Source organism: Falco punctatus (assembly GCF_963210335.1).
Source record: "Falco punctatus genome assembly, chromosome: 6".
Classification (NCBI taxonomy): domain Eukaryota; kingdom Metazoa; phylum Chordata; class Aves; order Falconiformes; family Falconidae; genus Falco; species Falco punctatus.
This window is the reverse complement of record NC_137585.1, coordinates 77,777,897-77,789,239: the sequence shown is the minus strand read 5'-3', so window position 1 is coordinate 77,789,239 and position 11,343 is coordinate 77,777,897. Positions and strand designations below refer to the sequence as shown.

The 11,343-nt window shown below is 66.6% G+C and overlaps 2 protein-coding genes across 6 annotated transcripts; both read right to left on the bottom strand.

The window, feature by feature from the left end:
* Positions 1-3,236: 3,236 nt before the first annotated feature.
* LOC308065685 (ferritin, higher subunit-like) lies at positions 3,237-5,045 on the bottom strand. Its single transcript, XM_080391873.1, has 4 exons — positions 4,783-5,045; positions 4,407-4,553; positions 3,792-3,917; positions 3,237-3,574 (listed from the first exon to the last, which is right to left on the bottom strand). The coding sequence occupies exons 1-4, from the start codon at positions 4,882-4,884 to the stop codon at positions 3,398-3,400; spliced, it is 552 nt and encodes a 183-aa protein (XP_080247999.1). The 5' UTR covers positions 4,885-5,045; the 3' UTR covers positions 3,237-3,397.
* Positions 5,046-5,640: 595 nt separating this feature from the next.
* Positions 5,641-11,010, bottom strand: BAX (BCL2 associated X, apoptosis regulator). Of its 5 annotated transcripts, XM_080391869.1 has the most exons (11): positions 10,875-11,010; positions 10,680-10,728; positions 9,337-9,498; positions 9,103-9,238; positions 8,915-9,019; positions 7,067-8,487; positions 6,798-6,849; positions 6,561-6,723; positions 6,351-6,483; positions 6,037-6,135; positions 5,641-5,946 (listed from the first exon to the last, which is right to left on the bottom strand). In XM_080391869.1, exons 2-6 carry the CDS (start codon positions 10,706-10,708, stop codon positions 8,386-8,388), a joined length of 534 nt encoding a protein of 177 aa, XP_080247995.1. In that variant the 5' UTR covers positions 10,709-10,728; positions 10,875-11,010; the 3' UTR covers positions 5,641-5,946; positions 6,037-6,135; positions 6,351-6,483; positions 6,561-6,723; positions 6,798-6,849; positions 7,067-8,385. The 5 variants fall into 5 exon arrangements, with proteins under 5 accessions (XP_080247995.1, XP_080247998.1, XP_080247996.1 ...); XM_080391872.1 differs by lacking the exon at positions 8,915-9,019; XM_080391870.1 differs by lacking the exons at positions 6,351-6,483; positions 8,915-9,019; positions 9,103-9,238; ... (1 more) ...; positions 10,680-10,728; positions 10,875-11,010 and having other exon boundaries at positions 7,067-7,344.
* Between the last annotated feature and the right edge of the window lie 333 nt (positions 11,011-11,343).

The following is an 11,343-nucleotide window of genomic DNA, read 5'->3' as shown; positions in this document are numbered from 1 at the left end:
CATCCCACCCTGTTCCAAGAAATTTCCGGATATGACAGAACCTGAGGACACCCAGCCAGGAACCTAAGGACACTGGGCCAAGAGGCTGAGGATGCCAAAAGATGGAGGACACCAAGACAAGAGCCTGAGCACACCCAGCCAAGAGGCTGATGACACTGGAACAAGAGCCTGAGGACACCTGGCCAGGACCCTGAGGATGCCCAGCCAAGAGGCTGATGACGCCAACACAAGCCTGAGTACACCAGGCAGGAGCCTGAGGATGCCTGGTCAAAAATCTGAGGACGCCAGCCCAGGAACCTGAAGACAACAGACCAAGAGCCTGAGGACCCCAGCTAAGAGCCTGAAAGCGCCCGGCCAAGACCTTGAGGACACCGGGCCTGAGGCTAAGGACGCCTGGCCAGGACCAAGAGCCTGAGGATGCTGGGCCAGGAGTCAAAGGATGACAGATCAAGAGCATGAGGATGCCAGTGCAAGAGGCTGAGGACACCTGGCCAAGAACTTGAGGACACCGGGACCAAGAGCCTGAGGACCCCCCAGTTTAGAACTGAATACACCCAGCCAAGAGCTTGAGGATAATGGACCAAGACCCTGATGACGCCCAGCCCCGAGCCTGAGGACACCCGGCCAAGGGCCTGTAAGCACTCATCTAAGAACCTCAGGGCATCTGGCCAAGAGCTTGAGGACACGGGAACAAGAGGCTGAGGACACCTGGCCAGGAGCCTGAGAACACCGGGCCAAGAGTCTGATGATGCTGAGACAAGAGCCTAAGGACACTGAGGCAGGAGCCTCAGGACACCGGACCAGGAACCTGAGGACACTCAACTAAGCTTGATGACACCAGAATAAGAGGCTGAGGACACTGGGCCAGGACCTTCAAGACACTGGACCAAGAGCCTGAGCATGCTCGACCAAGAGCCTGATGACACCAGGCCAGGACCTTGAGGACTCCAACACAAGAGCCTGAGCACACCAGACAGGAGCTTGAGGAAACCCGGCTGAAAACCTCAATACACCTGGCCAAGAACTTGAGGACACCTAGCCAAGAGCCTGAGGATGCCTGGCCAGGACCCAGTGGACACTGGACCAGAGCCTGAGGACACCGGGACAGGAGCCTGAGATTGCCCAGTTGAAAGCCTGAGGACGCAGGAGCCTGAGGACGCCTGGTCATTAGTCTAAGGATGCTTGGCCAAGAGCGTGATGATGCTGAAACAAGAGCCTGAGGACACCAGCCAGGAGCCTGATGACGCCAGGCCAGGATCCTGAGAGTGCCGGACCAAGAGCCTGAAGACCCTCAGCTTAGAGCTGAATATGCCCAGCCAAGAACTTGAGGACACCAGGCCAAGAGCTTGAGGATGCTGGACCAAGACCCTGAGGACACCAGACCAAAACTCTGAGGATGCTGATCCAAGAGCATGAGGACACCAGATCAAGACCCTGAGGATGCCAAACCAAGAGCCTGAGGACACTCAGACAGGACCCTGAGGACACCAGGCCAAGAGGCTGAGGATGCCTGGCCAGGAGCCTGAGGACGCCCAGCTAATGGCCTGAACACGCCCAGTCAAGGGGGCTGCAGCGACAAGGGTGGTCTCAGGAGGCATCGTGATGGGGTCACAGCACCATCAGAGGAACAAAGGAGGAGCCTGATGGGAGAAGAAACTGGAACCAAAAAGCTACTGAGTGCTGAGGAGCACAGCAAGGGGCTCAGGACACGGGACCAGAGTAGAGTCATGGACCATCGTGTCCCATCACGGATGGCAACCAACATTCTGGACCAGCAGCCCGGTGCCCAGGGACCACAGCCCCATCACAGATGGTAACCAGTGTGCTGGACCAGCATCCTGGTGCCGGAGACCACAACTCCTGGCATGGATGGCAACCAGTGTGCTGGACAAGCAGCCTGGTGGGGGAGACCACAGCTTCCATCATGGATGGCAACCAGTGTTGCTGGACCAGTGCCAGGGACTACAGTTCCTGGCATGGATGGTGACCAGTGTGCCAGAGCAGCAGTCTGGTGCCAGAGACCACCGCTTCTGGCACAGATGGCAACCAGCGTGCTGGACCAACAGCCCAGTGCTGGAGACCACTGCTCCCAGCATGCCAAACCAGCAGCCCAGTGCCCACAGCCCCCATCATGGATGGCGACCCGCATGCTGGACCCGCAGCCCTGTGGCGGAGACCACCACTCCCATCATGGACGGTGACCAGCGTGCAGGGCAAGCAGCCTGGTGCCTGGAGACCACCAACTCCCAGCACAGATGGCAACCAGCGTGCCGGACCAGTGGCCTGGTGCTGGAGATGACCGCTCACTCCTAGCACAGATGGCGACCAGCATGCTGGACCAGCAAACTGGTGCCTGGAGACCACCAACTCCTGGCACAGATGGCAACCAGCATGCCAGACCAGCAAGCTGGTGCTAGAGACCAGCATGGACAGTGACCAACATGCCAGACCAGCATCCTGGTGCCCAGAGACCACCACTTCTGGCACGGGTGATGACCAGCATGCTGGACCAGCAGCCTGGTGCAAGACCACAGCTCCCAGCATGCATGGTGACTGGCATGCCGGACCAGCAACCTGGTGCAGGAAACCACCTTTCCCAGCACCAACACTGACCAGTGTGCCTGACCAGCAACCCAGTGCTCAGGACCATCGCTCCTGGCATGGATGATGACCAGTGCTGGACAAGCAGCCTGGTGCTGGAGACCACCAACTCCCGGCACGGATAGTGACCAATATGCCAGACCAGCAGCCCAGTGCTGGAGACCACCAACTCCCAGCACAGATGGTGACCAGCACGCCGGACCAGCAACCTGGTGCCCAGGACCACAGCCCCCGTCATGGATGGTGACCAGTGTGCCGGGACTGCAGCTCCCGTGTGCCGCAGGATGTGGCCCTCCCCGCACCAGTCCCACCATCACATCCTCCGGCAGCCACACGTGCTCCCCAGCGGCCACCATCACCCCCCGCCCCGCCTGCCCTGGCACTCAGCTCCCACCCAGCCCCATGGGGGCTTCAGGAGCTGTAACATCCTCCTGCCCCCCCCCCAGCGTTTTCCCAGGGGTGCTGCTTGCAGAGGAGTGCCCCCTCCCCCATCCCTGCTCCCTCCATGTCACCCCCACAACCAGGGGACAAGATGGGCACAACCTCAGCCAGCCCTCAAAGTGCTGGGGTGGTGGGAGGGGGGGGCAGAGAGCGGGACCCCCATGGCGAGGGGAGGTGTTCAGAGAAGGCAGAGAAAGGAGCAAAGACAGACCCTTTATTGGAGTCATGCTGGGGGGGGAGACCCCCAGCAGGTGAGCCCCCTTGGATGGGGCGGGGGGGTTGCAGGGTCTGGGGAAGGGGAGACCTGGGAGGGGGGGTCCCAGGGGTCCGCCCGTTGCTGGTGAGGGGGGGGCGTTCAGCTGCGCTCTTCCAGGCTGAGGCGGTCGAAAAGGTACTCGGCGAGCCCAGCAGGGGTCTCCCCCGGCCCCCCGGCCCCCCCGGCCAGGCGGCGCAGGTTGGTGAGGTGGTCCCCCAGCACCTTGATGGCCTTCACCTGCTCGCCCAGGTAGTGGGACTCCAGGAAGTCGCAGAGCTGTGGGGAGAGGGGAGTCAGGGGGGCTGGGGGGGCAGGAGGGGTAAAGACCCCCAGGGGACACCCCAAGGGAAGCGCAGGGGTGAGACCAGTGAGTCCAGGTGGAGACACTGGGGCGGGGGGGGCGCCTGGGGTAAGGACCCGCAAGCACAGTGAGGACCCCTCAAGGTTGGGGACCCCCCCCAGGGGTGTCTCAGGGGGTGGGGGGGTGACTCACGTGGGGGTCCCCCTTCTCAGAGGCCAGGCGGTGCAGGTCCAGCAGCGCCTGGTTCACCGACTTCTCCAGCTGCAGCGCCGCCTCCAGCGCCTCCAGCGCCGAGCCCCAGGCGTCGCGCTCCGGCTTCTGGGGGGGCACGGGGAGGCACGTGTCCCACGCGGCCCGGGCACGCCGAGGGGTGTCACCCCCTTCAGCTAGGGCACCCCTATGCAGCTGTGCCCCCCCAACACCCCCCCCAAGCAGCTGTGCCCCCCAAATTGCAGCTGTGCCCCCCCAAATGCAGCCCAAGCACCCCGAGGCAGCTGTGCCCCCATACACACCCCGTGCACCCCAATGCAGCCGTGTCCCCCAGAACCCCCAGGGCCGCTGTGTCCCCCCCAAACGCACTCCAATGCGGCCCAAGCACCCCAATGCAGCCGTGCCCCCCAACAACCCCCCAACCTGCAGCTGTGCCCCCCAGCACCCCCCAAAGCAGTTGCGCCCCCCAAAACGCAACCCAAGCATCCCAAAGCAGCCGCGCCCCCCCAAGCACCCCCATGCAGCTGTCTCCCCCCCCCAAACGCAATCCAAGCACCCCCAGCATCCCCCCGCAGCTGTGCCCCCCCCGCCCCCCACCTTGACGTCGTGCAGCAGCACGCGCCCCCCGCGCCGGCTCTGCAGCCGCAGGAGCCCCTCGGCGTGTTCCCGCTCCTCGTGCGACTGCGCCAGGCAGAACCGGGCCAGGCGCGGCAGCGCCACGTCGTCCCGCTCGAAGTAGAACGCCTGCGGGAGACCCCCCCCCCACCTCCGGGTGAGGACCCCCCCCCACCCCACCCCGCTCCCCCGGCTCCCGCGGGGGGGCCCCCCCGCCGCGCGCGCGAGCCGCCGCGCCCTCCCCTTATCTCCCTCCCGCAGGCGGCGGCGCCCCTGTGATGTAGGGGATGGGGGGTGGGGAATGAGGAGGGGGGAGGAGAGGGTGGGGGGGTTGTCTCTGGAACCCATGGGATCTTACCATGGAGAGATAGACGTAGGAAGCGTGGAGCTCCATGTTGGCCATGCGGTTGACGGCGGCTTCGCAGTCGCGGTGGTAATTCTGGCGGATTTGGGAATCCATGGCGGAGGGATGGATGGATGGATGGATGGATGGATGGATGGATGCAGGGATGGATGGATGGATGCAGGGATGCAGGGATGGATGCAGGGATGGGAAGAGCCGGTTCCGTTCAAGCACTGTTGAAGCGAGAACGCGGCTCTGCCCGCACAAAGCCCCGCGGGGGGTTTATATCCAACCGCCGGTGGGCGGGGAAAAGGGGGGGGAGGGGGAGGAAGGCCCACGAGCGCGTGCTCTCCCCCCCCCAGCCCCCAAACATCGCGGGGGGGGGGGCCTGCCCACCCCTCCCCTGCCTACCCCTCCTCCTGCCTTCGCATCCCTTCCCCAACCAGCCCCACCCCCTCATCCCCCCCACAAGCTGGGGAAGGGACCACATCAGCCAGCATCCCCCCTCCCCCCAAGCCCCCGCCCCTTCCCCTCCCCGGAAGAACCCAGGCGCCCGACGGGGTGGCCTTGGCCCTTGTCCCTGTTTGTCACACGGTCCGAGTCAGCATGACTGGGCAAGAAGGCGGGGGGGGGGGGGGGGGTGTCGGACACTATGTCCCTCTCCCCTGGGGGGGAGGTGAGGGCTGCCCCGGGGGGAGGAAGCAGCTCAAGGGGACCCCCGGCTCCCTTTTAGCCTGGGGGGGGCATAAGGAGCCCGGGCGGGGGGGAGGCAGAGCTGAAGGAGCAGACCTGGGGAAGTTGGGGACGGGGGTGTCTTGATTTGGGGGGACGGGGGTGTCAGTGCTGGTGCTGACCCAGTTGGTGAGGCTGCAATTGGTTGTTAATTAGAGTTTAATGAACGAGGGTTAAGGGGGGGGGGGGGAAGGCAAAGGAGCTGATTCAGCCCCGGGGGCCATAAAAGAGGAACCTGGTCCCTTAGAGATGCTGAGTCGAGGGTTCTCCTGCTCCCGAAACGGGGAGGCGGGTGTGTCAGGAAGGACGGGGGGGGGGGGGGGGGTAGTAGCCCCCCCCCCCTTCCCCCCAGGACCAAGCTCCTCCCTTCAACCTTTACTTCTCAGGGCTCCCCCCAGCACAGGGGTTCTGGCTGGGTTGTGGGGGGCTGTAGCTGAGAATAGAGCCCTGCAAGGAGAGAGGGGAGGGGGTCATGGGGGTGGGGGTCAGCCTCAGACACAGCCCCCCCACACCCATGGGGCTAACCCCCATCCTCACCCAGCCGCCCTGGTGCTGGATCCAGGTGGAGAGGTGCCGCTGCAGGAAGGATACAGCCCAATCCAGGATGGTCCGGAGGGGGTGGTCACCCCACAGCGCCTGTGGGGACCTGGGTGTCACACTCCCCCTCCCCCCAGCATCAGGGACCCCCCACAGGGGGCCTGGGTATCCCCTCCCCAAGGGGTTTCCAAGCCCCCCTGACCCCAACCACCCCACTACCTCTGGATGGGGGGGAGGGGGGAGCTCCCTTCACCCTCCCTTCCCCCAAGCCCCCAGTGTCTGGGTACCCCCCTTCCCCCAGGCCCCAGCCCCACCTGCCGGACCACCCGGTAGGTGACATAGAAGAAGACGACGACCCTCCCCCAGTTGATGCCATCGTGGAAGAGTTGCTCGGAGATCTCCGCCAGGGTGGGCAGGGGGGGGCGGCCAGCCAGGGTCCCCACCAGGCTGGGGACACGGGGACAGTAGTGAGGCTGGGGGAGGGGGGGGGGGGGGTAGCTGTGGTGCACCCCAAGGGGTCTCACCTGTTCAGCTCGGGGTCCTGGCTGAGGTGCCCCCAAACCCGGAGGACGGCTGCCCTCAGCGAGGCCACGGGGGGGGTCGCATCCCCCCCCCTCACCCCCCAGCTCCTCAGGGGGCACCTGCCGGGGCAGCCCCCTCTCCTGCTCCAGCAAGCTGAGAACAAACCTGGGGGGGGGGGGGGGAAAGATGAGGGGGGGCCCTCCCCCAGCCCTTGGGGCAGGGGGATCCCCCAGACTCACCCCCGGAGCACGGCACCCCCAATCCGCACAATGCAGGAGATGCTCTTGGCACCTGGGGGAGGGGATGGGGGGCACATAGAGGAGCAAATGGGAAGCCACCCCCCCAGACCCACAGGTGACCCCCCCCCACCCCCGAACCCCTAGAAATAACCCAGGTATCCAGCCCCACCCCCCATTTACACGGCTAAAGTGAAGTGAAAGTGGTTCTGCTTCCCTGCCCCCCCCCCCCCCCCCCCCGCACACCCTCCCCGTATTCCCCCCCCCCATACCTGTCTCCCATGGGATCTCCAGGAGTCCCCCGCCCTCCTGCCCCTCCATCCTGCACCCCAGGACCCACAGAGCTCCCCTCCCCCACCCCACCATGGGCAGGGCAAGGCCACCTCCCTTGGGGCCCCACAAGGGGATTTCTGGAGGGCGGGGGTGTGTGTGTGTGTGTGTGTGTCACGATAGCTGGGGGGGGGACACGACACACGACGACAGGGACAGGCTGGTGGCCTCAGCCTGAGACGAAGCGGCGCGCAGCTCCGTTTCCCCTTTATTTCCAAACATCAAAATACCCGAAATACAAAACAAGGTACAAAAAAAAAAAAAAAGGGGGGGGGGCGGGGCACGGGGGGGCAGGGAGGGGACCAAAGAAACACAAAAGAAAACCAGGAGGAAGGCAGGGCCCCCCCAGCCAGAGGGGGGGGTCCCCCATTACATCATCGTGTAATGATGTCATCATTTCATGACGTCATCATTTCATGACGTCATCCCAAAGAGCACGGGGTGGGGGGTGGGGGGTGGATGTGTCACTCTGCCCCTGCCTTGGGGCAACACTTCTTGGGGACACTGATTGCAAAGTGGGGACCTTCGTAAGTGGGGGGGGGGGGAGGAAGGGGGTGTAAACGGGCGTATGGCCCCCCCCCCCCCCCTGAGAGCCACCACCAGGAGGGGGCTTCTGCCCCAGGGAGGGGGTATTGCACCCGGGGGGCCCTAATAAATACCCACCCTGCAGCCGTGGCTGCGACCCTCCCCCCCCCCCACATGCCCAACAGCTCCGTTGTTGGGGTCACAAAGACACCCCACACCCCCCCCCGTCACATTGGGGAGGGGGGGCAGCAAAGCACCACAAGTCCTGGGGGTCAAACCGCTCCGAGGCTGGGGCTGTGGGGGGGGCTGCAGACCCCCTCCCCCCCAGCATCAGGGGGACCCCAGCACCACGGCTGGGGGTGGGGGGCAAAAGGGGGTTGAAGCTGCGTGACACCCCCCCCCTTCCCCATATCCCCGCAGGGTCTCAGCTGTGACCCCCAGGTATGTTTGCCCTCTGTCAGGGGAAGGTTTGGGGGGGGGGGGGGGCACAGCTGCCCTGAGGGAGGGAGGGCCCCCTCCCCCCCAGCTCAGCCCCCCCAAAAAAAGTTTGGGGTGAGTCCTAACAAAGTTGTTTGTTAAAAAGCCCCCCCCTCCTGGAAGGCACAGCACCCAGGGGGATGGAGGGGGGGTCAGCACCATCCCTGCCGGCAGGGGGCCAGTCCTGGGGGAGGAAGGGGGGGGAAGAAAGGGGGGGGGGGGGGGGGGGGGTGAGACACCCCCCCCCACCTCTAAAAGTCTACGACATCTTCCAGATGGTGAGCGAGGCCGTGAGGACGCCAGCGGCGAAGATGGTGATGGTCTGCCAGGTCGGGGTGCCGAAGTAGGAGTGGAGCCCTTCCTGGGGGGGCGTGGGGGGGGTGGGCGTCAGCCACATGGCACAGGCCCCCCCAGCTGTGGCGTGTCACCCCCCCCCCCCCCCCAGCAGAGAACCAGGCACCCAGGTCCCCTCCCCATGGTGGAAAAGGCATTAGTACAAAGCAGAATGCAGGGGGGGGGGGGGCTGCAGGCAGGAGAAAGAGGGAGGGGTAAAGGGGGTGTCATGGGGGAGGTCCTCCTCCCCCCCCCCCCCCCCAAAAAAAAAGTCAAGCAGGACTTGTGGGATAACAGGTAAACCCTCCAGGGTTGAGCCTTTGGGAAGGAAAACCACCCCAGGCCTCCCATCCCATGCATGGGGGGGACGACAAAACGGGGTCAGCCAGCTCCCTCCCCCCCCGTGCCCCCCCCCTCCCCCCCCCCCCCAGGATTGAGGGGCTGCAGGGGCTCACCCATCCCCCCTGGGCCTGGATCCAGGCCAGGACGTGATCCCGCATGTACTCCAGGGTCCAGCTCAGGATGGTCTGCACCAGGTCAGGGACCCTGGTGAAAAGCGCCTGGATAAACAAGGGGGGGGGGGTCAGAGGGGGCCTGGGGGGAGGGTGGTCCAGGGTGTGTGGGGGGGTGTCCCAGCACCCACCTTCAGCACCAGTTTGCAGGCAAAGTAGAAGAGGGCGACGACACGGCCCCAGTTGAAGTTGCCGTCGGCGAACATCTCGGCCGCCACACGGAAAAAAAGCTCTTTGGGGGCATCGCACCCCACTTGCTCGATCATCCTGGGGGGGGTGTCAGCAGGGCTGGTTAGCGTGGGGGAGGGGTACCGGGGACCCCCACCCCTCATAGTGTGTCCCCCCCCCCCCCCCCCTTGCCAAACCTCTGGAGCTCGGTGTGGCTGTCGAGCTCATCGCCGATGCGGCGCAGGCAGTCGCTGAGGTGCTTGGTGCTGGGGGTGCTGGGGGGGGGGCCCCCCAGCTGCGCCTGCCCCAGCGCCACCACCTGCCTGTCCCCCGAGCGCTCCACGCGGTCCTGGATGAACCTGGGGGGCACAGGGGGACACCACCCCCCAGCTCTGGGTGGCCGCCTCGGGGGTCCCAGGAGCTCCCTGGGAGCTCCAACCCCCCTGGGGCACCGCAGCCCCCCCCGACACCCCCCGGCCCTTCTGGCCCCCACAGCCCCCCACACCCCCGAGACCCCCCCAGCCCCTTCATGGGCCCACGACCCCCCGAGACCCCCAGCTCCTTTGGGGCACCACAGCCCCCCACAGCCTGAGACCCCCTTCATTATCTGACACACACACACCCCAGAGACCCCCCACCCCTTTGTGGCCCCAAAGCCCCCCACAGCCCGAGACCCCCTGCCCCTACATGGCCCCACGACCCCTCTGAGGCCCCCTGCGCCTTCGTGGGCCAATGACCTCCCCGAGACCCCCTGCCCTTTGTGGCCCCACAGCCCTTCCCCCCCCCCCCCCCGCCCCGAGACCACCAGCCCCCTTGGGGCACCACAGCCCCCCACACCTCGAGACCACCAGCCCCTTCATGGGCCCACGACCCCCCTGAGACCATCAGCCCCTTTGGGGCACCACAGCCCTCCACACCCTCAGACCCCCTTCATTATCCAACACCCACCCCAGAGACCCCCTGCCCCTTCGTGGCCCCGAAGCCCCCCACACCTGAGACCCGCTGCCCCTACATGGCCCCACGACCCCCTAGAGACCCCCAGCCCCTTTCCGGCCCCAAAGCACCCCTGAGACCCCCTGCCCCTTCATGGGCCCACAGCCCCCAACACCCCAAGCCCCCCTGCTTCTTTGTGAACCCACAACCCACCAAAGACCCCCTGCCCCTTCGTGGGCCCACAACACCCCACATCCCGAGACCCCCTTCATTACCCACACACCCACCGAGAGACCCCCTACCCATTCATGGGCCCAAAGCCCCCCTGCCCCTTTGAGGCCGCCCACATCCTGAGACCCCCCTGCCCCTTTGTGGCCCCACGACACCCCTGAGACCCCCTGCCCTTTCGTGGGCCCATGAAACACCTGACACCCCCCTGCCCTTCGTGGCCCCACGACCCCCTAGAGACCCCCTGCCCCTTCGTGGCCCTATGACGCCCCCGCCCCGTCATGGCCCCACGCCACCACCCCCGCCTCCGAGACCCCCTGCCCCTTCGTGGCCCCACAGCCTCCCCGTGGACCCCTGCCCCCCCACGCCCCCCACTCACCCCCGCAGCAGGATCGCCCCCGTCTGCATGATCTGATCCGTGGAGGCCCCTGGGGGGGTGGGGGGGGTTCAGCGGGAGGAATCGGGGACAGGCCCCGGCCCCCCCCCCCACCCCGGCAGCAAAGGCCGCGCCCCGCCCCCCCGCCCAGCCCGGCCCCTCGGGGGCCCCCGGGGGGTCCCGCCCCCCCCCACTCACCCCCTCCCCCCGGGGGCGGGTCGGGCTCCCGGCCACCGGAGCCGCCCCCCCGCCTCGCCGCCGCCGCCGCCGCCCCCGCCGCCGCCGGGCTGAGCCGCCGCCGCCGCCGCCATCGCCCGCACCACGTGGTCCGGGGCACCGGCGTCACGTGACACGGGGGGGCGGGGAGCGGCCGCCGACCGCGCCCCGGTCACGTGGGGGGGAGGCACGTCACGGGCACGAGGGTGACGTAACGCGAGGGCCGCCAGCGACGGTCGGTACCGGGCGGCAAGGGGGGGGATGCGTGTGTGTTAGCCCCGCCTGTCGGCCCGCCCCTCAGGGCTTGGCTCCGCCCCTTAAAACGGTTTCCCGCCCCTCAGGGCTTGGTTTCACCCCTCAGGACTCGGCACCGCCCCTCAGAGCTTGGTTCCGCCTCTTAGGACGTGACCCCGCCCCTCAGGGCTTCGCTCCGCCCCTCAGGACTCGGCAC